The 27,173-nt window shown below is 58.7% G+C and overlaps 2 protein-coding genes across 6 annotated transcripts; one reads left to right on the forward strand and one right to left on the reverse strand.

Moving 5' to 3' along the window:
• Nucleotides 1–27,014, reverse strand: OBSL1 (obscurin like cytoskeletal adaptor 1). 5 transcript variants are annotated; one of them, XM_013061568.2, is made up of 21 exons: nucleotides 25,673–27,014; nucleotides 23,015–23,284; nucleotides 22,685–22,936; nucleotides 22,251–22,553; nucleotides 21,772–22,068; nucleotides 20,481–20,753; nucleotides 19,077–19,349; nucleotides 18,207–18,479; nucleotides 14,841–15,113; nucleotides 13,790–14,065; nucleotides 13,428–13,715; nucleotides 12,964–13,239; nucleotides 12,118–12,387; nucleotides 11,699–11,971; nucleotides 10,438–10,704; nucleotides 9,461–9,573; nucleotides 8,873–9,029; nucleotides 8,551–8,712; nucleotides 8,118–8,222; nucleotides 7,543–7,812; nucleotides 1–85 (listed from the first exon to the last, which is right to left on the reverse strand). In XM_013061568.2, exons 1-21 carry the CDS (start codon nucleotides 26,682–26,684, stop codon nucleotides 42–44), a joined length of 5,727 nt encoding a protein of 1,908 aa, XP_012917022.1. In that variant the 5' UTR covers nucleotides 26,685–27,014; the 3' UTR covers nucleotides 1–41. The 5 variants fall into 5 exon arrangements, with proteins under 5 accessions (XP_012917022.1, XP_012917023.1, XP_004762937.1 ...); XM_004762880.3 differs by lacking the exon at nucleotides 1–85 and adding an exon at nucleotides 6,679–6,813; XM_013061569.2 differs by lacking the exon at nucleotides 12,964–13,239 and having other exon boundaries at nucleotides 25,673–27,013.
• TMEM198 (transmembrane protein 198) lies at nucleotides 257–6,543 on the forward strand. Its single transcript, XM_004762875.3, has 5 exons — nucleotides 257–615; nucleotides 927–1,131; nucleotides 3,387–3,962; nucleotides 5,044–5,246; nucleotides 5,636–6,543. The coding sequence occupies exons 2-5, from the start codon at nucleotides 966–968 to the stop codon at nucleotides 5,771–5,773; spliced, it is 1,083 nt and encodes a 360-aa protein (XP_004762932.1). The 5' UTR covers nucleotides 257–615; nucleotides 927–965; the 3' UTR covers nucleotides 5,774–6,543.
• Nucleotides 27,015–27,173: the final 159 nt, after the last annotated feature.

Genomic DNA, 27,173 nt, shown 5'->3' on the forward strand with positions numbered 1-27,173 from the left:
CAGCGCGGGAGCCTCGGCCACCGCCGCCGCTGTCCGACGTGTCACTGCGAGATCCCCGCCCCCGGGGTGGGGTCTCGGGCTCCAGCTACCGGAGACGGAGCAGAAGGGGGAGGTTAAAGGGGAAGGACCCCCGGAAGTGCCCCCTCCTCAGTGCGGGTGAGGGAGACGCCGGGGGCGGAGTCCTCTGCCTCCCCGGCGTGGTTGGTGCGTCCCGGGTGACGTCAGAAGCAGCCCGCCCCTGCCTGGATGGTGCGCCCTGAGTGACGTCAGGAGCAGAGGCCGGAGCTGTCCATCAGCACCAAAGGCCGCGGGCGGGCTCAGGGCATGGGGCCGCGGCTCTGGGGCAGCCCAAGCCCCTGCTCCTGCTCCTTTCCCTTCCCCAGGCCCAGCCTGGGTCCGGAGACTTCGCGGGACTGGAGTGCCAGCCGGTGTTGGAGGCGGAGCAGCGACGCCGCCGCACAGAGACCAGTCCCTCCGGCCCAGCAGCCCCCCTCCCCGCACGGCGGACTTTTCCCGGACCCCAATCAGCTGGGGCCTCTGGCGCTCCGCACCCCCGGACCCTCCGACCCCTGTACAGCCTCTTTCGCTCAGAAGCTCAGGTCGCCTCCAGCCCAGGTAGATCTTGGACAAACCCAGATTTAGCCGCCCACAGAGGAGTCTCCTGGCTGCCTCCTTACCGGCAGCACACTGCCCTCCTCTTTCCTGAACCCACTGCCCCTTTTAACTTCTTCATCCTAGCCTCCTTTAGCCGGGCACTTTGTTTCCCTTTGTCTTTTGTCCACTTCAGAAATGCTTGCAGAGCTGCATGATCTGGGCACCACTCCCTTGTCTACTGGTGTCCTTGCCTGGTTCTCCCACTCCCATTCTTGCCCCCATCCTGGTGGAGACCCAGGACTCCTCCTTGACCCCAACTTCCTCTCTGTCAGGCTGACCTGGGAGGGTGACTCCCTTCCATTCCCAGCACTATGCCAGGCACTGTGGCGACACTGCGGTTCCAGCTGCTGCCCCCCGAGCCAGATGATGCCTTCTGGGGTGCACCCTGTGAGCAGCCCCTGGAGCGCAGATACCAGGCACTGCCGGCCCTCGTCTGCATCATGTGCTGTTTGTTTGGAGTCGTCTACTGCTTCTTCGGTGAGACCCCTACCTCATCCCTTATCTGGGCTCCCCACTGTTTCCGCAATTACTTCTCTAGGCCCCCTCACCCCACCAAATCTTCTCTGGAACACTGGGCTATCTTTCTTTTCTCTTTCTTTCATCCCACACATGTTCATGGATCATCTAGACTCTAGATCCTAGAAAACACAGGTTTTTGAATTAGGCATGCTTGAATTTGAAACTGGCTTTGCACCTTACTAATTGTGATACTTTAGCCCATGACTGTCTGAGCCTCAGTTTTCTCATCTGAACAGTGGGGACAATGATATTTGTCTCACATTGCGTTGTTGTGAACATAGTAGGCACTCAATAAATAATAGCTATTGTGGTAAAGATGTGTTTGCTAGGTAGGTACTAAAAATATTTAGTGCGGTGATTGAACATAGTCCTTTACCACAGGACTTATTGTCCAATAGGGGAGAGACTTCTAGGACATTCATCCCTGTAATACATGTTAGGGTAGGCTAAATAGTAGTCACATACATGGAGATAGCCTACAAGGCAGGCTCTAGTAATCAGGGCTGCTGTGAAGAGTTGTAGAGGATGGGGCACTGCACAAGGGAGTTCGGCTGAATAGGTAACTGGGGGCTGAAATCTAGCCCTTGCTCCACTTGCCAAACTCTACGTCTTGGCACAGGCTTCTTTGCCTAGGGGAAGACACGACTTTTTCTAATTCGCATAAAGGTGTAAGATGGGCTAGTGAAATAAGAGCCCGATGACTACAGCAGGAGTTACAGGATTTCAGAATGGGGAACAAGCTCCATGGGCTGGGGGCCTCCAGGGGAGCATTATAGGCAACTGGAAGAAGTACAAAGGAGGCACAGAGGTCTGGATTCCAGGCTGGGCAGAGGTGCCTTGAGATTAGTGCTCTGTAGCCTTTATACCTCTCCCTAGAATGGCTGAGTAGTAGGCACGTATGGGAGCCAGATGGTTCCTCCCCTTCCACCCCCAAACTCTAGCCTGAACAACTGCAGAATGAGCAAGAGGAAATGCCCTTCTAAGGGTTCAGGACACATTCTAAATCTCCAAGGAGTCTGTCATCCCATGCCCTCCACTGCCCATATCTACTCCCTCTGCAGTTGCTCAGTGCACCCTGACACGCCCTCTCCTGGGCTTTCCTCCACCCTACCCTCCTTAGATGCTCTCACTCCCAGGCTCTTGAACCCTGAGCCCTGATGTATGCCCTATTCCTCTTTCTAATCCCAGAACCTCCTGGACTTTGATGCCTCCCCTCATTCCTAAAACTCAATCTCCTCTTTATGAACATTCTCTTTAGTGCTCCATGACCCCTTAATCTCCATCTCTGACTTCCCTCTTCCCAACTGCTCAGTATTTACAAATCCCTCACCCTTTCAGGTACTTTTAATGGGTGTAACTTCCATTTTGATGAAATTCCATGACCACTGTTTCCCCTTATAATCCTCTTTGACACCCTATGACCCTAGTGATCCTCAACCACCTCGTTATCTCATTACCTCCCATCCATCTGTCTCCCTCTATTACTCCTAACACTTTGACCCCTGTGATGCCATTGTCTACACTTCCCCCACCATGATCTCCTATTTCTTTGGCCTCAATATTAGCCTCTCTCAGAAACCCTTTAATACTCTCAACATTTCCATGTCTGTTGATTTCCCTACTTGCAATGACCTCATCTTCTGGAACCCCTCCCCAATAACCATGCTTCTCCATTCTTTTTGTCATTTTCTAATAATGTCATATCTCTGAAGCCCTATGACCCCTCAAAGACCTCATCTTTCTGAACCTGTGTTACCCTCATCTCTCAAGTTCTGACTTCTGAATCCTTCATCTCTTTGAACAGTCCCTCCCAAGGCCATGATGATTCTGATTGCTGACCCCCTTGTGACTCCAATGACCCATCTCTCTGAGCCCTATGATTCCAAAGATCCTAATGTCCCTATCACTGATTCACTCTTGACTCCAATGATTTATCTGACTCCTATGACCCTCAAAGACCCAACGCTCATCTCAATAACTCTGAATCTCTATTTTCCCAGTGACTCCCAGTGACCTAGCTCTCTGATCTGCCTCGACCTCAGTGGTCCCATCACTGATGCCTTCAGGACACCAGTGACCCGGGGGGGAGGGTCTCTGATCTTAGTGTCCTGCTACTGCTTCCCCCGTGATTCCATGTCCATGAACCCTCCAATCTCCTGCCTGGAGTCCGGTGACTTCATTTTGGCCCCTTACTAGCCCTTGTTCCCCTCCAGGTTACCGCTGCTTCAAGGCAGTGCTCTTCCTCACTGGGTTGCTGTTTGGCTCGGTGGTCATCTTCCTGCTGTGCTACCGAGAGCGGGTGCTGGAGACGCAGCTAAGTGCCGGGGCAAGTGCAGGCATCGCACTGGGCATTGGGCTGCTCTGCGGGCTGGTGGCCATGCTGGTGCGCAGCGTGGGTCTCTTCCTGGTTGGGCTGCTGCTCGGTCTGCTGCTCGCTGCTGCCGCCCTGCTGGGCTCCGCACCCTACTACCAGCCGGGCTCCGTGTGGGGCCCACTGGGGCTGCTGCTGGGGGGCGGCCTACTCTGTGCCCTGCTCACACTGCGCTGGCCCCGACCACTCACCACCCTGGCCACCGCCGTGACTGGTGCTGCGCTCATTGCCACTGCCGCCGACTACTTTGCCGAGCTGTTGCTACTGGGGCGCTATGCGGTGGAGCGCCTGCGTGCCGCCCCGGTACCCCCCCTCTGTTGGCGGAGCTGGGCCCTGCTGGCACTTTGGCCCCTGCTCAGCCTGATGGGCGTTCTGGTGCAGTGGCGGGTGACGGCCGAGGGGGACTCCCACACGGAAGGTGAGAGGGTACAAGCCAGGGTGGATGAGAGAGAAATGAGTGGTCAGGGATGGGTGGGGGTGGGGGACGGAGGGAATGGGGTGTGGGGGAATAGGGCTGTGTACATCAGTGGCCAGGTGAGCTGTGCACACTTCAGAAGAGTTGGAGAGCTGACCCGCTCATGGTCTGGGAAGGCAGGACCTTAGTCCAACCTTCGTTCTGCAACAAGGTATAGGGTTGTGTGGGGTCTGTGGCAAGCCCATTTCAGGCACAGGGGATCCAAAAGAAAAGGTCCCTGCCCTCATGGGATTACATTCAAGTGGAGGGAGACAGACAACAGAATGCAGGCACTAGGTAATTCCAGGTCTGGGGTTATATGAAAGAGAAATGTAGGGCAACATGAACAAGTGACTTACAGAGGCTATTATAGATAGGGTAGGCAGGGAAGGCCACTTGGGAGAGGTGACATTTAAGTAGAGTGCTGAAGGATAAGAGGCCACATGCAAAGAGCTAGAGAAGAGGGAACAGCAGGAGCAGGTCCACAGAAGCAAGAGATTGGCTTGCTGAGGACGTGGGCGGGAGTGTGGTGGGTGGAGGCATGCCGTTAGTGTGGGCCCTTTGGGCAATGACGGGGACTCTAGATTTTACCAGGAAGGCAATGGGATGCTATTGTAGATTTAAATAGGGGGGCTATAATCTCATCTAGGATTTGGGGTGGTCACTCTGGCTGCTAAGTGTAGAAAACATCGGGGAGGGCAAGTGTAGAAAGGCAGATCAGTGAGAAGGAGACAGCAGTTGCCCCATTGATGGAGAATGAGGGCTGGTTTAGGTGAGTCACCTGGGGCTCAGGCTGGGAAAAGGGGTAACAGCTGGAGAAGGAGTACTTAGAAGTCTAGGAATCTTCCACATGACTCTTGGAAGACAAAAACAACTGCAAGAAGTCCCATTTGGGAGGTGGGAGACCAGGAAAGGAAGGGAAAATGGGGTGTTGCAGACAAGGGGATTCTGGAAACCTGGAGCCCTCGGATAGGGTGGATCGGGGAGGCCTGGGGAAGACAAGGCAGGTGGCTTGTGAGACCCTTCTCTGCCCCACCCCTCACAGTGGTCATCAGCCGGCAGCGGCGACGCGTGCAGCTGATGCGGATTCGCCAGCAGGAGGAGCGCAAAGAGAAGCGGAGGAAGAAGAGACCCCCTCGGGCACCATCCAGAGGCCCCCGGGCTCCTCCAAGGCCCGGGCCCCCTGACCCGGCATATCGGCGCAGGCCGGTGCCCATCAAACGCTTCAACGGAGATGTCCTCTCCCCGGTGAGCACCCCGAGCCTCTCCAGCCCCAAAGGAGAAGAAGGGAATGCGGCAGACTCTGCCCCAGCAGGGCTAGGCCTCCTCCGGGGCTAATCACTATCTAGCAGGCCTAGCATTTGTCTACCTATTGTAACCCCTGCCCAATGGGCCAGAGGGGTCCAGCTCTAGGATTGGGGGAAAGGTGTCCTGAGTATGAATATTAATGAGGTATGAGGTATGAATATTAATGAGGGTCTCAGGGCTGTGGACTCCCAGTGTGGTGAGGTCCTGGGCCTAAGGCAGTGTGGGCTGAGTCTCAGGCCATGGGGTGCAGGGACAGGCTCTCTGCCCAAGGTGGCCTTCTGGGCAGGGTCTGCAGTGCCTCTCTCACTCCTGTCTTCACTCTCCCACAGAGCTACATCCAGAGCTTCCGGGACCGGCAGACTGGGAGCTCACTGAGCTCCTTCATGGCCTCGCCCACAGATGCGGACTATGAGTATGGGTCTCGGGGGCCGCTGACGGCCTGTTCAGGGCCCCCTGTGCGGGTATAGCGGTCCTGCACACCCGCCCACCTAGACTCTATGGTCACCAGCTCTGCCGGCTTGGGGAGGCCTGCTGGACCACCACCCAGCCCGCCTGGCCTTGTGGCCTTGGCTGTCCCTCTCCCCACCCTGAAGAGGGCTGGCCTGGCTACCAGAAGGGAGGACCTGTCTCAGGCTAGCCCTGGTCTAAGGGGCAAGCCTCCTCCCTAGCTCCAGAGGGGCTCCTGAGGGATGCGGGGTGTGAGCCCCATTGGGGTGTGCTCAGGGTTGTGAGTGTGTCGCCTGTGTGTGTGTGTGTGTGTGTGTATGTGTATGGAGGGGTGGGCTTGGAGGGGACACTGGGACCCTTGCCTTAGATTTCTGATTGATAGGGCTTGTCTAAGGTTGGCCCTGCCTCCTCTCCCACCGCTGGGGTCCCACAGGCCACTCTCCTGCATGTCAATGTGGAGGAGGTCTGCCTTCCTCCCCCATTGCTCCACCTCTCAACCAGACTCAACTAAGGCTTCTTGTCCTTGTCCATGGGGCAAATGGCAGCACCCCTCACCCTGGTCCCCTGTCCTCTGCAAAGCCACCAGCCTGAGGGCAGGGGCAGGGGAGGGGGGCGGGGGGTGCTGCTCTGGGCTGGGTTAGGGAGAGGGGCTGGGGGAGGGGGCTTCAATGCACGGTGCATGTCTGGTGTCTGTCACACCACCCTGGACACCTCATGCTTCTGTCTCCCCTCACCCCACCCTGTTTTACATATTTTATAAATGTGCCAAACTGTGTGGCTTCTGCCAAGAGTGGTGGTGGTCTTCAGTGGCTGGCACTTTCAGGGGCCAAACTGGAGGGGCTGCAGCCTTGGGTGTCCTGTGTCACTTACAACACAGGGCCCCCGGGCAACTTCTGCCCTCCTACATCACACAGAGAGCCAGGGAAAAGGACTATACCATTTTATTGTCTCTCAACACTTCTGGTTCCCCTGCCCCACCAACCCCTGCCCAGGGTATGGGCACACGCCTTCCAAGCTGTCCGAGGGCACCTGCCTGGCCTGGTTCGGTCCTCCTAGCTACCTGCAGAGGAATGACTCGGCGTGGGGCTGGGGAGAGAGTGGGCACCACCGTCCTCTCCCCTGGCAGAGCCCAGGAACCCACATAGGAAGAGTTGGGTCCTCACCCCCTGCCCCACCCTTCCTGGGCCTCTGTCAGGGATGTCTGTGGGGTGCGGTGGGCAGTGGGGGGAGAAAAACAGGGGTCGGCCCCTGGTTAGGAGTGGGACAAGACACGAGTCTGGAGGAGATGCAGGAGGGTGGGGCATTCCACGTGGAAGAGGAAGGAAATCGGACTAGTTCAGGAGCCCTCTGCTCAGACTGATACGGAGCTCGCTCGGAAGGGCAGAAGCCAGGACGGCAGAGAGCAGGAGGGGGGTGAGAAGAAGGTGGGGGCGCAGACCAAGGGGCCAGTAGGTGGGAAGGAGAGGAACCAGGGTACCAATGGGGCATTCAAGAGAGACAGATGTGGTCCAGAGTCAGGAGGGAGCGAGAAGCCTGAACGGGAAAGGGCACTGAAAGGCTTGGGAACAGCTGACCTGAAGCAAATGGTTCTTGTGGAGAACACAGGTCTCCCTCCTCTCCTCAGCCCTTCCCCCACTCCAGACCTCCAGTATACCCCAGAACCAACTGGTCATCCCAAGTCCTGGAAAATCTCTGGTAGGTGTGTCTCAGCCCACCAGCTGCCAGGCCACCCCTCCTTCCTAGCCAGCCAGCCTGCCCCTCTGACCTCTGCCCAGTCAGCTTCACTCACCCTCTACCAGCAACCGGGTGTGGGCGCTGTCCTGACCGGCCTGGCAGCTGTAGGTGCCCTGGTCCTCAGGTCGCACGTCATGGATGACCAGGCTGTGGGTGGGGCCGTGGCTGCGCAGCTCATACTTGTCTCCGGGGCACAGCTCGACCCCCTCCCGCAACCAGCACACGTGGCCCCCCGAACGGGACACAGTCACCTCCAGTATGGCCCTGCGGCCGACCAGAACTGTCTTCTCTCTAGGGGGGCGGCGGCACATCTGGAGAGGCAGTGCTGGGGGTGAGGAGGAGAGCTTAAGTTAATAGGAACACCCAGGGGCCCCAGGAGGAGAGACGCATCTTCCCTCCCTCTGCAGCCTCACTCCTGGTCTCAGATCTCCATGGCACTAGCCCGTTCCTCCGTACCCCAAAGTCTCCTCCTCCCCAAGAAGGAGACCCTCCCCAGATGAAAAGTCCCTCGAGGAAGGGAGGCGGGGAGGCAGGGAGGCAGCATTCCCAAGACCAGCCGCCAGCCCGGGAGACTCCCGAGGGGGAGGGAAGATGATGCCCACTCCCTCCCGTTCCTCCCCAGTAGCTTACCCTCTACCTCCAGCTGAGCTACGGACTGGGCGGGACCCGCCTGGAAGCGGACCTCACCGGCGTCCTCCGGGCGCAGCTCGCTCAGCACCAGAATATGTTTCTTTCCTGCGTACGTGAGGGAGGCGCTAAGCGAGGCAGAAGCCGCCACTGGGGAAGGTTCCGGGGTGAGGGTGGGCCGGTGTAGGTCCCCGGGTCGGTTTGGACGCGGCAAGTGTGTGCCGGGCTGGGCAGAATTGGGTCACCGAAGGGAAAGAGGAGCGGTCCAGGAAGGAGGGCTCAGAGCTGGAAACCCGGGAAAGACCGGGAGACTGCTCTTTGGGCTATGGGGCGGCGCCCACTCGAGCTCGGGCGGGGCTTATCCTAGTGAGGCGGGGCCTATCTGAGTCAGGGGCGGGGCAGCAAGGGGCGGGAGTGGGAAGAAAGTCTTCCAGACCTTCCTGTCGGATGCGGACGTGGCCTCCGGGTCTCAACTGACGGCCTCCGAGTTCCCAGCTCCCCGTGGTCTCGACCTCCGACACGGTGCACTCGAACGTGGCGCCGTCACCTTCGCGGACGCGAACAGACCGGAGCTCGGAGAGCACAGACACGTTGCGCTCTGGGGCGGAGCGGGAGGCGTGAGGCGGGGCGGGGCGGAACCCGACCACGCCCACTCTCCGCCCTTCTCTCTGGAAGCCCAGCAGTCAGTCCCGGGCTGTTTGGGTCCGCAGCCCCCGCGCTCACAGCATTGCCCAGCCCCGGCAGCACCCGGAACCCACCGCACACAACCAGGCGGACGGGCCCGGCACGAGCCGCCCCCACTGCACAGCTGTAGGTCCCGGCGTCCAAGGGGCTGCATCGCCGCAGCTGGAGAAGGCGACGCGTGCCGAGAGCCTGGAGCCTGAGCCGAGGGCTGGGGGTGAGGGGGCACCCGTCCTAGGGGCGAGAGTTGCAGAGGGTCAGAGTGAACTCCGCTGGACACGGTCCTGGGAGCCGGCGGCGGCGCCCTCTGTTGTCAGGCGGTTTCCAGGCGCGTTTTTGCCTTTCTGGCTCTCAAGCTGGGATCTGGCAGTCCCAAGCCTTCAGGGCCTCGCTGAGAGCGAGGAGCCTTGTTGAGAAGGTGTCCCCTTTGGGGACGTTAGGGCTCTACCCCTTTTGTCTTGTCCCTGGGCAATACTTAACCCCACTGAGCCTCAGGCTCCTTCCAGGTAACACTGAGATTGCAAGACCTTCCTCTTAGGGCTGTTGTTAGGATTAGAGGTTTAAGTGTAAAGTAAATGTAAATCTGAGCACAGTGCCAGGCACACCCCTACAGTGAATATTAGTTGTTTCCGTCCTTATGATGCCAAGGTGGGCTGGGCTCTGACCTTCTCCCAGGTGACATCAGCCAAGGCCTGAGAAAGCTCGCACTCCAATGTAGCTGTGTCTCCCTCGGTCACCTCTAGGTCCTGTAGCCCCCGCACAATGGTCACTGGGGCCTCTGGGAGTGGGAGACGGAAGACATACTTGGGCGCAGGGGTCAGTGGTGGACACATTTAGGAAAGGTGATCAGTGGAGGCCACTAGTGAGGCAGAGAATGTGCTGGGGATCCAAGTGAGATGCTGGTCAGTGGAGGATAGGACAGGGCCATGGGGGTCAATGGGACAGGAGTGACCAGCAGGGGGTGTCATACTTTAAGGTGGCCAGTGGGGGACATGCTGGGGCTAGAGGGGCATGGGGTGGTGACCAAAGCAGAAATGCTAGTGGAGTCACTCATAGGCAAGCATGGTCGGTGAGGACCACACTTGGCTGGAATGGACAGGTGACACTGGCCAGTGGGGAACATGATGGGTTCAGAAGGGCAGTGGGGGTAACTCTAGAACAGGTGCAGTTAGAAGGGAACATGGTGGGCTGGACAAATGGGGGACACTCAAGCAGAGTTGCTAGAGGGGTCATCCTCAGGCAGTTAGTGGATCACTAGGACTGGAGTGGCTAGAGAGGCCCAATGAGGCAAACAGTGGGGGGGGGTCACAGCAGGCAGGTGTGGTCAGTGGGGTCACACTCAGAGTGGTCAGTGGGGCCATGGTCAGGCAGGCAGACAATAGGGACCACACCAGCACAGGCTGGCTCACAGTGGCATGGTCAGTGGTTTGCAGGGACCAGAAGGTCAGTGGAGTCACGCTGGATGATCAGATGGGTCAAAGGAGTCACACTCAAACAGGGCAGTCTCTGGGGCCACACGGGCCAACGTATCAGGGGTATCACACTCTGACAGGCTTGGTCAGTGAGGGCCACACAGGTAGGGGGATCAGCAGAGTCACACTTGGGGCAGTCAGTAGGCAGGCAGTGGGCACAGCATCCGCACCTCTCACAGTGAGTCTGGCTGCACAGCGCAGGGAATCCACGGTGAAGGAGACGCAGCCCGAGTCTGCCGGGCCCAGGCTGCTGAGCACCAGGCGGTGAGTGCGGCCTTCGGCATGCACATGGCACTTGGGCCCAGGCTGCAGCCGCACTCCACCCCGGGCCCACTCCCCAGCCACACCCTCCTGGGACAGCTCCAGCTGGAAGGTGGCACTGCCCCCCTCAATGATGGTCATATCCTCCAGAGGCCGCAGCACCCTCAGCTGCTTCGCTGATTGGGGGAGAGGGAGAGAGAGGGAGAATGAGGGCTCCAGCTCTGGGCAGGGGTTTTGAGGGCTCACGCACCCCCTTGGCCCTGCCTGTACCACCTCTACCACCCAATCTGAGCCCGTGTGGAAGGAAGCTCAGAACCAGGGTACAGGGAGAAAGGAGCCCAGCAGGCCAACTTGGGGAGAGGGGCTTGTTGCTGTTAGGGGAGGGCACACACGAAGGGGGTGAGCTGCGGTTGGAGGATTGAGAGATCTGGGTGAGGGGTGCTCTGACACCGGAAGGAGCACAGAAATTGAAATCAGACATGCTGGGATTCGACCCCAACTCTGCCACGTAGTTTGGGTGCTGTGTGACCTTTTGCAAACTGCTTGACCTCTCTGGGCCTTAGTTTTCCCAATTGTACAAGGTGAATAGCATTGAGACATGGGTTTATTGTGATTAAATGAATGAAATAAATTAGAAGAGAATACATATCAGCAACAGCAATAATTTACCAAGCTCTGTGTGGGCATCTTTTATGTTATCTTCATGAATGTTCCCAAAGATCCCCGAAGTTGGGATCACCCCCATTCTTAAGAAGACTTGGCTCAGAAAGGTTAACTCATTTGCATGAGGTCTCACAGTTAATGGAAAGCTCTGGCTTGTGGGGTGGGATTGCTCTTTGCCAAATGGGCCCATGTATCCTGGGGCGTGTGACCGAGGGATAACATCGCAGGTCTTTCTGGAGTATAATATTTATGTTTACAGCAAAGCCAACTTGGACATGTGAAATGGAATGCAAAATCCACATGGACTTCTAAGGTACATAGAAAACACTAAAAAAGGAAAGTTTTGCTTTGGGCAGGCTGCTTCAGGTCACACTTCTAGAGGCCAGGCAGGGCTAACTTGCCTCAGTGGTGAGGGGCACTTTGGTGGGGGTGTGAGGGGCCCTGGGCCAGCCAGGAAAGGCTGTGTCAGGGGGTAGGCGGTGCATTAGGAGAGGACAAGACACTCACGCCTCACGCTGAGTCTGGCCAGGGTGCGATCGTGGTGGCTCTCACAGCCGTACGTGCCCTGGTCAGCCAGCACGACACCACGGATGAAGAGGCGGTAGACATGGCCATCCTGGGCCATGGACATGCGAGAGTCATGGGGTAAGGGCTCCCCGGCTCGCAGCCAGCGCACGGCCTCCGCTGCACCCACTCGACCCGTCTCCACTTCAAGGCACACATCCTGGCCTTCCTCAGCCCGCACGTCCTGCAGGCGCCGCAGGAACAGTAGCTCTGTTTCTTGAGACGGAAGGGGGAGGGGGCACAGAGCCTGACACCCTGCTCCCTGGTCCATGATCCCGGGGCGTGTGGACATATCTGCTAGGGCCAGGGTTGGGCAAACAGGGACAGAAGCCAAGACCACTCCCTCCCCATCAGGACCAGACCTCGAACGTGGAGCCGGGCACTCGTGGCTGTGCCCCCTGCTCGGGCGGTCACCGTTCCCGCGTCGTTGAGCTGGCAGCCTCGCACCGTCAGCGTGCGGCTCAAACCGTGTTCGCCTATCTCTAGCTGGGGCCCTGGAGTAACAACGGCCCCATTGCGTAGCCAGGTGACCTCGGCGTCCGGTGGGGAGACTTCACACCGGAAGGTGGCATCATCTCCCTCGTGGACAGTGAGAGGTGTCAGCTCTGAGACCAGCTTTGCCTGTGGTGGTTCTGGGGGATGGGGTCAGGCAGTGAGGTGGGCTGTGTCTTTCCCTCTCCCTCCTTCTCCTCCTCTCCGGGGGGTGCATCTCCCAGTTATTGGAAACATCTTTCCTGAGGACCATGAGGGTGTCCTGAAGGACAAGATGCCAGCTCCCTGCCCCTCCTAGCCACCTTCTCTCAATCCTCGCCTGCTTCTGACTCCGTAACAGATCATTTACCATGGACCCCATTTCTCTTAACTGTCACCACAGCCTTAGAAGACAAGCATCATCCCTCTACTTCAGAGCCAGGGCTCGGGGAGGTGAAGCAACTTGCCAGAGTCATACACTACTGGCAAGCAGAACCCAGGTCGGAACCAGGGTGAGTTGACCTCAGAGCCCCTGCTTTTAACCACTGTGCTATGTCTTCTCTTATAGAGAGGGTTCCTGAGAAAAGGAGGCCCGAACCCTCATCCCAGTTGTGCATGCATCGGTTAGAGGCAGAGGTAGCAAGGAGGGGGTCAGGGGCAGAGGGGGTCCCAGGATGGGGCAAAGGTGTGGAATTTGGGGTGCCAGGGCCCACAGGGTGTGAAGGGTGCATTGTTACCTTCCACGCTGACGAGGAAGATGCGGCTGTCCTGGGGCGTGTCGCACAGGTACTCCCCAGCGTCCCCGCTCCGTGCCCCCTGCACCCGCAGCACCTGCCTCGCCCCGGCCTGCTCCAACCGCACCCGCCCCTGGCTTGCCAGTCGCTCCCCGTCCTTGTACCAGCGCACAGGGCCCCCTGGCCCGGAGAGGTGCACCACCAGCTCTAGGTCCCCGCCTGGGGTGCTGCGAACCCTCGTCTGGGCTGCCTCGGGGGCCACCACCCGCACGGGGGGCTCTGTGGGTCAGAGCAGGGGGGGGTCACTGGGAGAGAGAGGCCTGAGGGCTAAGAGGGGGGCAGTGAGAAGCAAGATGCCGAGAGAGACGGGTGAGGGATGGACAAGGCACGCTAGAGAAGTTGGGGGGAGATTCATACGGGTTTGGGGGGGACGGCTCTCTCAGGCCTTCAGTCCAGGCCATACTTACCAGCCACTTGCACTGTGAAGCTGAGGCTGGGGGCCCCCGGGGCTGTCCCCGATTGGCAGGTGTAGAGGCCTGCGTGGGTCAGCTCTGCAGCCCGGATGCGGAGGATGCGGCGGGGGCCCTCGGCCTGGAACTCCAGGCCCTCGCCCTCCTGCACGGGGCTCCCGTTGTGACTCCAGAAGACCAGGGCGCCAGCCCGGGACACTTCACAGCTCAGCACTACCGGCTCGCCGGGGGCCACACAGAGTGGAGCAGGGGATGCCTCTGGGGCGAGGAACTGGACTGGGGGCTCTGGACAGAGAGAGGAGCATGTCGGCTTGGCCTTACTCCCCCCTCCCGCACCCAGGCCGGCAGGAGGCACCCACCAGCCACGCTGACATTGAAGGTGACAGCTTCGTCACGAGTCTCGCACACATACTCCCCGGCGTCCTCAGGCTGGGCATGGGGCAGCGTCAGGGTGCGCACAGGCCCCTCTGCTCCCAGCAGCAACGTGTCTGATGCCTCCACCTCCAGCCCATCTTTGTACCAGCGCACCTGGGACCCGGCAGGGGCCACCTCGCAGCGCAGCTCCACGCGCCCTGGGGCCCCGAACTGCAGGTCCAGTGAGCGGGCTGCCGGGTGCACAATCTTCTCTGGAGGGGCTGGCGGACGGACAGACGGAGGAAGTGGGGCTCAGGCTCGGCCACAGGCCTCTACCTGAGTCCTCCCCCACTCCCCACCGCTGGCTTCTCAGCCCTCTCTCTTCCCAGAGCAGCTCTTGGACCTCGGGTGGCGACCTCCACAGGCACCTGCTGTGTCCCAGGAGCGACGCTAAGCGCACTGTGGCTCTTGGCACAGGTACTCCTGACACTACCGCACCGATGTCAGCTTCGCTTTGTGGATGAGGACTTGAGGACTCTTTAGAGGAAAAGAATCTTTCCACAGTCCCACCGACAGGGAGAGGTAGTCCCCGACCTAGCTGGCCCCAGTGCACACTCCCCACCATGTGGCCCCAACTCCGTACCCCTCTTTCCTTTGATGTACTTATCACCTACTGGTTGTCTGTCCATCCTCACTAGAATTCGAGTTCCACAAACTGGAATTCGAGTGGAGAACTGGAGGGCTGCTCTTACTGGCTTGCTTCTCTATCCTCATTCAGAATGGTGCTGAGCACACTGGAGTTGCTCAATAAATATTTGATGAACGAAGGCTCCTAACTGCTGGGCTCCCTCCACCAGGCCTCCAGTCACTGTCATGGCCTGATCTGGGCAAGTCAGAGCTCTTTGCTGGCTGAGAATGAGGAAGCTGGGGGAGGGGTAGGCTTCCTGGGGGTAGGTGTGTGGAGGGGGCCCTAAGATGCAGGAAGTGAGAAGGTAGGGTGTCTGTCCCTTAGCCTCCTGCCTCTCTAGCTCCCCAGGATGCACAGAGACTGCCCACCTGTGACGGTGACAGTGAAGAAGGCCGAGTCATCTCCAGCATCACATACGAACTCGCCCCCCTGCTCGGGCTGGGCGGCAGGCAGCACCAGGCGGCGGTGCGGCCCGTCGCTCTCCAGCACCAGGGCCTCGCTCTCCTCGACCTCCAGCCCATCCTTGTACCAGCGCACGGGGGCGTCCTGCCGGGACAGCTCACACCTCAGCACCACACATTCCAAGCTCACGGCGATCAAGGTCATCTCATCCCGGGGATATATGATGCGCACTGGGGGCTCTGCAGAGGGGGGCGATCACAGGCTGTCACACACTCGCCGTCAGCCTCCCAGGCAACAAGAAGTCCCTGCCACTCACAATAATGTGATAAGGATACTCATAACAAGGGTAAGAGGTCTAGGACCTGCTCTCTGAAATCCACGGGGCTGGAAATCCAGAAAGCGTCAGATCCCGGAAATGGTGCATTTATCATAGATCACACACCTGCTTCTCCTTGCCCACTCTGAGGCACCCCGCCCCCCATCAACCATACTAACATTTCTCCCGGGTAGCCTATAGGTACACTCACTCTAGGCAGGATAATTAAAGAGTAGAAATCGTTTCACAGAAGTTAATGTCAGGTTTTACTGAAATGACTTTACATAACTAAATTAACAAAAAGACTTCTGATCTTAAGAGGTTCTTTTAGAGCAGAATTGTGAATAAGAGATCCGGGATTTCTGGGGCGCCTGGGTGGCTCAGTGGGTTAAAACCTCTGCCTTCGGCTTAGGCCATGATCCCACGGTCCTGGGATTGAGCCCTGCATCAGGCTCTCTGCTCAGAAGGGAGCCTGCTCCCTCCTCTCTGCCGCCGGCCTCTGTGCCTACTTGTGCTATCTGTCAAGTAAATAAATAAAATCTTAAAGAAAAAAAGAAAAAAGAGAGAGAGAGATCCGGGATTCTAATAACAAGTATTATTTCCTAACATTCCAGAACAGCCCTAAGCACCTTACACATTGAACCCTCACAGCAATCCGAAGAGGTAAGTATTGTCTTATCCCTGTTTTCCAGACAAAGAAACTGAGGCACAGAGTGATTACCCAACCTCTAAAGAGGTAACACCTGGCTACACCTGCTCTGTGGCAGGGGGTTGGGGGGGGGAGAGGAAAAACCGGCATCTGGGAAAGCGAGGCTCAGACTCTGTGAGCAGTGGTAGGGATTGCAAGCCAAGGTTGGCAGAACTCAGTAATGATTTTTGCATCTGTGCATGAGTTGCCAACACCTGTCGGAAGGTTCCCCAGGGACTCTAAACACTGATTCTGGGAGTTCATTTCCAATTGCTCCAAACCGGTTGCTCTTCCACAGAAAAGGAGCTGTGTCAACACAAGAAGTGACTGGTGCCCTGCCCTGAGCCCGAGCCTGCCCTTGCTCCCAAGCTCCCTGGATGTCTATCTCAGAATCTTCTAGCTTCCAGGACACTTTCAGAGCGCCTCTAACCTTCAGCCCCCTGGTGGTGAGTCTCGGGAACTGCTAGCTTCCCGGTCCCACTGTTTGCAGAGGTGCGCATGGGCAGATGAGCTTACCAGCACACACTCAAGTCCTCTGCCTCCACCACCCACCTCCCTGACGGTTGTTTCTTAGACTCTAGAGGATGCCAGCTGGTTCTCTGGGGACCAGCAAGGCTGGCAAGTTGCAGAGGAGTGGCTGCCTGTGGTGGAGGGGGAGGTAAAAAGCACTCGGGTGAAGATGGGGTACGGTGATGGGGCTGGGGTGTGGGCACAGCTGCGGGACCTCAGCTTGGCATCAGACTTGGCTCTCCCTGGCCCAAAGCCAAGGTGGTGCTTGTCTCAACTTCCCCGTGAAGAATCTGGTGTTTTGTGGGGAGGCCAAGTGTGGGCGGAAATGTGTGTGGCTGCCATTATGTCTGGCCAGAGCCTGAAGGGCCTCACTATAGGACAGAACATGTGCAGGAAGGCCTCTTTGGCTTTGTGGCTTGTGTGTGCCAGGCTGCAACTGGAATGCAGAGAGAGTGTGTGTTCGTGGGTGGGGGGTGCTAAATTGCTCAGCCTGGACTGAAGCGTCATCACTCCTGGGCTCGTGCAGGGGCCAGGGCAACGAGACGGTGCCAGGTACGGGGTGGGCACTCCAGTGAAGCCAGTGGGGTTCTTCTGTGCCCCCCAGAGCTGCCTAGTCCCTGCAACAACCCTCCCCTATCACGCTCTCCCTCCCCCCGACATACTGGGAATGGCACCGTGGGCTGCAGCCCTCAAGTTTCCAGCACCGAATGAACCACCATCACTTCCATAGTCGTCCTGTGCTTTTCCAGCTTTAAACATTCTCCCCACAAACTTCAGTCCACGCCTGACCCCACTGAGTTAGCTTAGCTAACTCAGCTCCTGCAGCAAGTATCCAGTTTGAAGGCACTTTCTGCCTGCGCACAGGGCCAGCAGCCCCCAGCCTCGAGCTCCCGCAGCACCCTAACACAACACTGGACAATGCACATCTAAGACTGTCTCGCGTGTCTGGCTTTCCTGCCGGGCTGTGCGCTCCCAGGGAGAAGTGAGTATGTCTGTCTGCTTGCCGCCAGGTGTCCAGACCCAGCCCAGGGCTGGATCCTACGGGTGGCACGGGACCTCTCTCCGATGCCCGCCCTGACTCTCCTGTTCTCTCTCGAGCCCTCGGCTCTCATCCTTCGCAGCACTTGTCACGAGGTGTCCACTGTACATTTATTTGCGCGTTTATTGGTTTAACACAGGGGTCGCAAACTCAAACGCCCACAGGGGCCAGGTGGGAAGGTCAGAGGCTGAAGCAGTCTGGGGAGGGGCAGAGAGGCATGGCGAGGAGGCAAGGACCGAGGACTGGGGGCCCCGTATTATGGGGGCAGCTGCTACTCAGCGCCAGCTGTTCGTCGCCACGGGGGGAAACGGGACCAGAGCCGCCGGGTCTTCGGCTTTTTCAAGAGGACGCATAACTCCGGATTGTTATTTGAACTGTCCTGACTTTGGTAAGACTCTGCAGGCCAAACAAAACACATCTGTGGGCTGCATGGGGCCCTAGGACTGCCCGTTTGCGACCCCTGGTTAACAGGTGCCAGCTAATCTGGCAGCTCTCAGGGCACGGAGCCCACGTGCGTCCACAGCCCCTGGCCCAGTGGTCAGCACACAGGAAGTGCTCAGCAAACGAGCCGTTGGAAAGCAGCTCTTCCTGCGGTGGCCCTGGGCCCGGGAGGAGACTGCTCCCTCTGGAACAGGGGCTCCAGGGTCTTCGGGGCAGGGATCCTTGGTCCATGCCCCGCAGCCCTGCCTCCCTCCTCCCCAGCGAGCTAACTAGGGGGTCCAGGCCAGCTCCCCCAAGGGCTCAGGACTGTGCTCCGGGCAGCTGGGGGGAACCCACACCTGTGACAGTGACGGTGAAGGAAGCCGACTCGTCATCGATTTCACACAAGTACTCGCCGGAGTCCTCAAGCTGGACAGCGGGCAACACCAGGCGGCGGACAGTGTCCTCCTTCTGCAGGAGCAGTGCGGGACTCTCCACCACCTCCTCGCCGTCCTTGGTCCAGCGCACCTCGGCCCAAGGCCGGCACAGCTCACAGGTCAGCACCACGCGCTCCAGGCGCACGGCTGCCACATACACCTTCCCACTGGGGTACACGATCCACGAGGAGACGTCTGGAGGACAGGGACAGTCATGGCTGGGACCCAGGGGCCCTGCTGCCCTGCCTGAGCTGTGCCGTTCCCTCCTCCTAGCAAGTGGGCCGTTTGTCGGAGGAGAGATTAGGTCTCATGGCTGCTCAGACTAGCCACGCCCGGTGGGAGACCCCACCACAGTCACCAAAGCACATCACAGGCAAGGAGGCACCCTCTGCTAAAGAAACGTGCTACATTCTCAGGGTTGGGACAGGGACCGTATGAAAGGTGGAAGCACGGAGAGGTGGGTTGGGTGCCCAGATGAAGCCAGTGTCTCCCATAGGCTCCTCAGATCTTCTAAGCCCCCTAGCACAGGGGCCCACCTGCCCCAGACCCCGCCTCGCCGTACAGCCTCCATTCCTAAAGGTCCCCTCCACAGGGGAACAGAGAGGGAAGAGCTTCCCTGTGGATCGTGCAGCCCTGGCCAGTGTTAATGACAACACGTTTCCGGTGGGTGACTGACCCTCAGGGTGCAGGCCAAGGAGGGGCATGGGATCAGCCAAGGGGAGAGAGAAGCATGGCCTGGGGACAGTGGCTGCCCGGGCGGGCGGTGTCCCACGGGCCTGCCTGGCCCCCCACCTGTGATGGTGACCGTGAAGTAGGCACGCTCGTCTCCAGCGACACACTGAAATTCGCCCCCATCTGGAGGCTGGGCAGCAGGCAGCACCAGGCGGTGGTGGGTCCCTTCCTTCTCCAGGACCACGAGGTCACTTTCTTCCACCTCCTGCCCATCCTTGTACCAGCGCACGGGTGCGTCCTCCCGGTCCACCTCACAGGTCAGCATGACACACTCCGAGGTGATGGCATGCACGAACACATGCTCCTGGGGGTCCAGGATATGCACCGGGGGGTCTGGTGGGGAGCAGAGACGGGGTCACACAGATACCCCCCCCACAGGAGACCACTTCCTCCTGGGGAGAAGCTGGAGGGTGGAGGCCATGCTGTGCAGGGGGTCTGGGCAAGGACGTGGGGTCCTGAGTGTGTGGCCGGTAAGGCAATGAGATTGCGTGGCACCTGAGGGTCAGAGGTAGCTCCCTGAGTCCCAAGAGGGTCAGAAGTGGCTCCGCGGGGACATGGGCCGGGCGAAGGCATAGCCAGCCTTTGTTTCAATTGAGAGGAGGTCACTATCATGGGCCCCATGAGTGCCACGCTTGCTGCTGCTTTCAAGAGACCCCTGGAGCGCTGGCCCCAGGACGGGTCGGAGGTGGGAACAACTTAGCAGTGCCGCTAAGTAATACAGCTGCTCTCTACAGGTAGTAAGTTCCCTATCATTGGGGACATGCAGGCAGCAGCTGGATGACCTCCTGGCAATGGGGCTGAAATAGATTTCCACTCAAAGGGAGATGATGAACTGAATCGGGGGTTCCTAAGCTGCCCTCCCAGAGCGGATCCCTGGGCTCTGCCCTGGACAGTCTGGTGTCTGGGGGGTCCTGGGCATATGCATTTTTAATAAGCTTCCAGGGTGGTTCTGAAGCTCCCAGAACATGAACTGGCTTGAGAACCACTGGACCACTACACTTAAAGCTCCCCTTTGACCTGGGGCGCCTGAGGCAGTTGGGTAAGCACAGACCTGGGTGTGAACCTCTGAGCCTCAGTTTCTTTCTCTGTGAACTGGAGAGCTATTCCTTCTCATCCAATTATGAAGATTACACGAAATGGCGTATATATGAAGTATTTAGTATATATACTAAATACTTCCTCCTGGTAGGCCACCTCCTGGTAGGCCCCCCTGTCTCCCCTTCCCTTGAATTTTGTTTCCCCACCCCCTACTCAGAGCAGGGTAGGTGGAGGGCAAGAACACTGGAGGGTGCTGGTGAAAGGCAGACTTAGACGCCAGTACAGAATAATTTGAAAACATGTCTCCTGACCCACAAGGCTATCCCTGGAAGGGACCCCCCAAGCAGGCAGACCGAGGGGTGGGGCTTACATGGCCCCCTCGAGTCAGCATCAGGGGCAGGAGCCCGGACCGCTACAGTTGCTGACCTCGGACGGTGACACTGAAGAAGGCAGAGACCCCCTCCGTCCTGCACTCGAACTCGCCACTGTCCCGAACCTCCGCGGCCGGCAGGATCAGACGGTGTTTGCGCCCATCCATCTTCACCACCAGTGACTCGCTCTCCTCCACCTCCTGCCCATCCTTGTACCAGCACGCTGGGAAGTCCACCCGGGAGAGCTCACAGGTCAGCACCACCCGCTCTGAGGTCGTGAAGGTCAACGACACCTTGTCCTCGGGGCTCAGGATGTGCACGGGGCTCTCTGTGTGGGGAGAGGAGTGGGCACAGGCAGCACCCTCGTCACCCTCTGCCTGGGATCAGCACCCCTCTCTGCTGTGGGGGGGGGTGGGGTGTTCCTGCGTCAGGCCACACAATGCAGTCACTGTCAGTGCATTTGTTGGAATTGAAAAAAAAAATCATCTGGGGCTTACACACCAACTCTCAAGTGCAGTGTACAGAATTCCTAGGAAGTCTGCTGAAATGCAGATTCTTAGGCACCCCCCACATGTCTAAGGGCCGAACTTATCAACCAGCCCTCCAGGCAACATCCCAGTTTGCATTCTGGAAATGCTACTCTGGTTGCTGGTTCTTACTCTGCCCTCCCCCCAGGGGGCCAGCAGCTGACTGCTTCTGGGCCCTGTGCTTGGGCACCCAGGAATTCCTCAATTGGCCTTACACATGCCAGCAATGGTGAGATGGCAAGTGCCACATGTCCCTGCACTTTCAGATGCCCACCGAGAGCTGTCTTGCTCAGGGGGGCCTCATTTCCTTCCTTCCCTGTGTCCCCAGGTGGCACAGGATGCCTCTGGAGCCAGACTGCCTGGCCTCATCACCCAGCACTAACACTCATAGCTTGGTGATTCTGGCCAAGTCACTTAACCTCTCGGTGACTCAGTTGCTCTACCTGTAAAACAGGATAACAAAAGAGCTCTACCTTATAGGGCTGTTGAGAGAACTGTGTTAATGAACACAATGTATGTGAGACGATTAGGGTTGTGCCTGGCACATAGGAGGTTGCTTTGATAACGTTACAGGTTACAGGAAGCAGTCAGGGACTAGGGACCAGGGTCCACGTCTTGGAGATAAAAAGGTGACCCAATCCCCTCAACCACAAAGCACGCCAGAGAAGGTAGCTATGAGGTGAAGATACTAAGGAGTGTTCTCTACATTGCATGTAGGTTGATATGGGCCTTGTGGACCCCGGAGCCCTCTGTTTGGGCCCATTCAGGACTTCTGTGTCTTGACCCTATCTGTCTGCCCTGGTCCCCACCCGCACCAACCTTGGATGGTGAGGGCGGCTGAGTCCTGAACGCCCGGGCAGCTGAAGCCCACCAGGGCCCCGCTGTGCTGGTGCTGGACGGCTCGCAGGAGGAGCCTGTGCTGTAGGCCTTTCTGCTCGATGCGGTAGCGCAGGGCCCCGGGCTCCACCTGGCCCTCCGGCTCGTGACTCTTGAGTTCTTCCCCGTTAAGGAACCAAGTGCCCTGGATGATGGTGGAAAGATCCAGGGAGAAGACAGCATCTTCCCCGTCGTACACCTGGACATCTTCCAGCCCAGCCACCAGGCGAGCCGTGGGCACTGCGATGGGGACGGAGCGCAGCCATCAGAACCAGAGGGGCGGCAGAGGGCAATGGTGTGCAGCACAGGGGAAGGCCGAGAACAGGCTGGGGACCAAAGGCTGGGGAAGGGAGGAAAGAAGATGGGGAGGGCCTGACTGGGGCACGGCTACCATCAGGTGGGGGCCAACGGGACTGACTCACCAAGGTGAGCGGACCCGTGGAACACGACATGCGGGCTGCGGCCGTGTTCGCTGACCGTGCAGACGCGGAAGCGGTAGTCGCCCTCGGAGGGCACACAGTCTCCGGGGACCTCCACAGCTCCGGCCTTCTCGATGCTGAAGCACTGAATCCAGTCTTCGGAGCCTACCTCCTGCCGCTCCAGCCGATAGATGAAGGGGGTCTCAGGGGCTGGCTCGGGGGGCTTCCAGGTCAGCAGGACCGTGTTCTTATGGCCCTTGAACATCTCTGCCAACACGGGGGGTCCCGGCGGGCTGTGCTTGACACCTAGGACAAGGGCAGGGTGTGCATTCCGGCCCTGCTCCAGCCTCCCGCAGCCCTCCCACCGTGAGTCCGTCTCGCCAGCCCAGGCTCAGGCATCTGGTGGCCCTCCTGCCCACAGGCGCTCATGCCCTCACATTTGACTCTGAGCAGAGTGGTGGTCCGGGAGTTGCCCAGGCTAAAGGTGACCTCGCCAGCATCTTCTCGGGTGACCCCTGGAAGGACCAGGGCGTGCATGTGGCCAGAGCTGCTCTGGCAGGTAGCCGGCAGGTCTTCCCCATCGCGGCTCCAGCGCCCCTCGACCCCAGCTTCTTGTGTCTCCACCAGCAGCACCGCGTTCTCTCCCTCAAGGACGTCCAGCTTCCGGGGCAGCCGCTTCAGGATGGGCCCTGAGATAGGTATGCGAATCCCTCAGCCTGGGGTCTGGGCCAGCCTCTGCCCCGGCATCCTCCCGCGGGCTAGCCCACCTTTGACGGTCACGTTGGCCACGGTGCGCACCCGGCCCCGCATCTCGCACAGGTAGACACCGTCGTCGTCTGCCTTCAGCCTGTGGATGATGAGGCGCCGGACGGTACCCTCCTCGATCTGCTCGTACTTGCGACAGGGCAGCAGCCTCTGGTCCTCGCGGAACCAGGCCGTGGGAATGCGAGAGTTGGGCACTTTACACTCCAGCACGGCGATCCCATGCTCCCGGCCTTCCACGTCCTGCAGGGGCCTGGTGAAGCGGAGGCGGGGCTCTGTGTGGAGGGGAGAGGCAGGAAAAGGCTCTGAAGGGGGCCCAGCCAGGGGAAGGACTTCTTGCATCATCAACTGCCTAAACCCAAATGAGCTCCTGCCATTTTTTCTCCCAGGGCCTGCAGGGGTTCTGGAATCACAGGAAAACCACCAGAAGGGAAGTGAGATGGCCTAAATTCTCATCTGACCCTGACACTCGTCAGCCACATCACCTTGAGCAAGGCCATACTGGTGATTCTGGGCCTCGGTTTCCTGACTTTATTATTTAAAAAAAAAATACATATTCATAAAAAAATTACATATTTATTTTAGAGAGAGAATCCTGAAGCAGACTCCCCACTGAGCGCAGAGCTGATGTGGGATGTGGGGCTTGATCCCAGGACCCCAGGGTTATGACCGAAGCCAAAATCTAGAGTCAGCCACTCAAGTTTCCTGACTTTAAAGTTGGGAAAGGGATGGAAGGGCTTGGATCACATCAGTGAGTTTCAAGCTGTTCTCTGGGGTCTCTCGGGGCCCTACACAAATTCTGCAAGGGTCTGAGTCGAATTTCTCTCTCTCTTTTTTTTTTTTTTTTTTTAAAGATTTTACTTATTTATTTGTCAGAGAGAGAGAGAAAGCACACAAGCAGGCAGAGAGGCAGGCAGAGGCGGAGAGAGAGGCAGGCTCCCTGCTGAGCAAGGAGCCCGATTTGGGACTCGATCCCAGGACCCTGGGATCATGATCTGAACCGAAGGCATCGGCTTAACCCAATGAGCCACCTGCATCCCAGGAATTTCTCTTTTAAAGTACTTTAATCGGGGCGCCTGGGTGGCTCAGTCGTTAAGTGTCCGTCTTCAGCTCAGGTCATGATCCCAGGGTCCTGGGATCGAGCCCCACATCGGGCTCCCTGCTCAGAGGGAAGCCTGCTTCTCCCTCTCCCACTCCTCTGCTGTGTTCCCTCTCTTGTTGTGTCTCTCTCTGTCAAATAAATAAAATCTTAAAAAATACATTTACAAAAATAAAGTACTTTAGTTGCTTTCGCCTGGATGGAGCTAGAGAATGGAATGCTGAGTGAGATACGTCACTCAGAGAAAGACAAATACCATATGATCTCACTCGTATGTAGAATTTAAGAATCAAAACAAATGAGCCAACAGGGAAAAAAGGGGGGGGCACACCAAGAAATAGACTCTTAAGTATAGAGAACAAACTGCTGGGTACCAGAGGGGAGGGCGGGAAGGGGGATAGAGGATGATGGTCAAGGGGTACAATTACCCTGGTGAACATAAATAAATAAATACACAAGATGATTTTTTAAAAGTGTGGTGAAAATATATATATATAAAAAGTCCTTTCGTCATTTTCAAAATGGCACTTTACCAAAAGAAATGATGATAGAAATGACCAGTGGGTTAGGAGGCCATTGGGGCATCAACTTTGTCCCGAAGATGTAGGCAAGCTCTGCCTTCCCACTGGGCTTCTCTTTCCTAGTGGTGTTAGTTAGTGTGGCCCCTCGGGTTTGGGGTGTATCAGACCTTAGCAGGACAACACAGGGACCATACGCCTGAGTGAGCACCAGGCAGGGCTCGTGGGATTTGCCAACTCTTCTTCTTCCGAGGGAACAAGGTGGGTAATAACAAGTGATGGTATAATCCCTCCAGCTGTGATGAGCTGCAATTATGGAGTTTACCTTCCAGTGGGGGCTGCGTGCCCCCCCCTTCGGGTTTTCTGTTTATGAGCACTGTAAGCATTTGTGAAATATTGTTGATGATTCAACTGTGAAATAGAAATTTCCTCTCCTTCACCTTCTTTCAAACATGGAGAGCAATTTCCTGAAAGGGCATGTTTCCTCCCTCAAGCTTCCCTTTGGTGTGAATCAGGAGTTTCTCAGTGTGTTCCCTGCAGCCTGAGACTTTCCCACAGGACTCACCGAGGAGACCCAGTTAGGAATTCAGTGTATATTCAATAAAATAACACCCTTGTCCTCACTGATAGGCTTTATAAGTACATGGTATAAATCTGGACCTAGAACTAAAATGTTTCTTATATCAGTCTCCTATGTTGGGGCCCCACATGGGATTTCAATTGAGGGAGGGGGAGTAAAACAAAAAGGCTGAAATCCACTGGACTAGAAGCGCTCCCTCTTGGCTGGTCCATCAATCATTACTTAAAGCCGTTTATCAAAGGGTCATTTTCCACTCTCAGCCTCAGAATCACTTAGGTGGGTTGCTAAGTAATTCCTGGGTACCCTGGAGACCTACTACATCCGAATCTCTGGGGGATGGGAAGCAGACAGGAAAAGGTATGTGACCACTCCGCCTCCCCCCCCACCACCGTTTCTGCGGCTGCGCTGGAGGCCCCTCCTCAGGGCCCGGGAAACCCGGGCGGGGATGGGGGGCGCATCTCAGTACCTTTGACGTGCAGCTGCACGGCACTGAGCGTCTGCCCCGCGGAGTTGCGCGCTGCGCACACGTAGAGCCCGCGGTCCTTGGCCTGGCAGTAGAGCACCTTGAGCACGAAGCCGCCGTCGCGGTCGCGGTACATGAGGCGGCGGCGGTCGGAGAGCAGCGGGCGGCCCTCCCAGTGCCATTCGATCTCGGGCTCCGGCTTGCCCATCACGTAGCACCGGAACTTGGCGTGCTTGCCCTCGTTCACCCAGAAGGTCTTGGGCGCGCACTTGAGAGGCTCCACCACGGGCTTGGGGGCCTCATCGGGGTCCTCGGGGGGGTTCTCGGGGGGCTGGTGCACCTGCAGCAGCGCTCCGGCCTGCGCGTGGCCGTGCGCGTTGCGGGCGTGGCACACGTAGACGCCCGAGTCCGGCAGCCGCGCCGCCAAGATGCGCAGCGCTAGGCTCACGCCCTGGCCGCCTTCGGCGCGGCCAGGCTCGAGCGTGAAGTGGCCGCTGTCCCACACTTCGTCCAGGGCCATCCCGTCCTTCTCCCAGTAGAGCGCGGGCGCGGGGAGGCCCCCCACCTGGCACGTCAGCACCACCTGTGCCCCCCGCAGCACCCACTGGGACCGGGGCCCCGCCAGGAACACCGGGGCGCCCTCCCCGGCCCCGGGAGGCGGCAGCGGGCGCTCGGCGGGCTGGGGCTCGGACTCGGAGGCCGGAGGCTCCAGCACGGTGACGGCGGCCGCCGCGTAGGCCTCCCCGGCCGCGTTGCGGGCGCGGCACACGTAGACCCCCGCGTCGGTGGGCAGCGCGCCGCTCAGCAGCAGGCCGTGCTCGGCGCCGTCGGCCGGGAAGCTCAGGCGCTCCGAGGCCGCCAGCTGCTGGCCGCCCTTCTCCCACACGACAATGGGCGGCGGCTCCCCCAGGACGACGCACTTGAGCTCGGCCTCGGCGCCACTTACCACCCGCACGGGCCGCGGGAAGCGCAGGAAGCACGGGGGGCTCCCCTGATCTCCGGAGCCCGCCTTCATCGTGGCGGCGGTCGCGGCCCGCCCGCAGTGGCGCGGGGGAAGGGCGGGCGGCGGGCGCGCGGAGGCCGGGGGCGGCGGCGGGGGCCTGCGAGGCGGTGAGCTGCTGGGGCCCGGCCTCGGAGCTCTCCCCCGGCCGCCGGCTCCCGGTTCGTCTCCTTACCCTCGGCCCGGAGCTGCGGCTCTGCGGCGGCGGCGATTCCCGGGCCCCGAGCCGAGCGCTCAGGGGCAGTCCTTCCTGTTTGCCTTTGCTGCGAGGGGCCCCGCAGCCTCTTCTGCCCGCGGCCCGGCTTCCTGCTCCGGAGAGCCTCTCTTCCCAGCCCCCTCCCACAGCCCGGGCCTCTCTCCCCTCCTCCCTCCCACCTCCAGCCGCCAGGTCCCCAACCGCCCGCCAGGCTGGGGCCTGAGTGGCAGAGGCGCCTGCAGCTGCCAATCCCAAAAATATTCTCTGATGACACAGCTGGAGGGACAAGAGCCCAGACTGGCTCCTCC

The sequence above is a fragment of the Mustela putorius genome, unplaced genomic scaffold (assembly GCF_011764305.1).
Source record: "Mustela putorius furo isolate JIRA1106 unplaced genomic scaffold, ASM1176430v1.1 tig00000275_pilon_pilon_pilon, whole genome shotgun sequence".
NCBI lineage: Eukaryota > Metazoa > Chordata > Mammalia > Carnivora > Mustelidae > Mustela > Mustela putorius.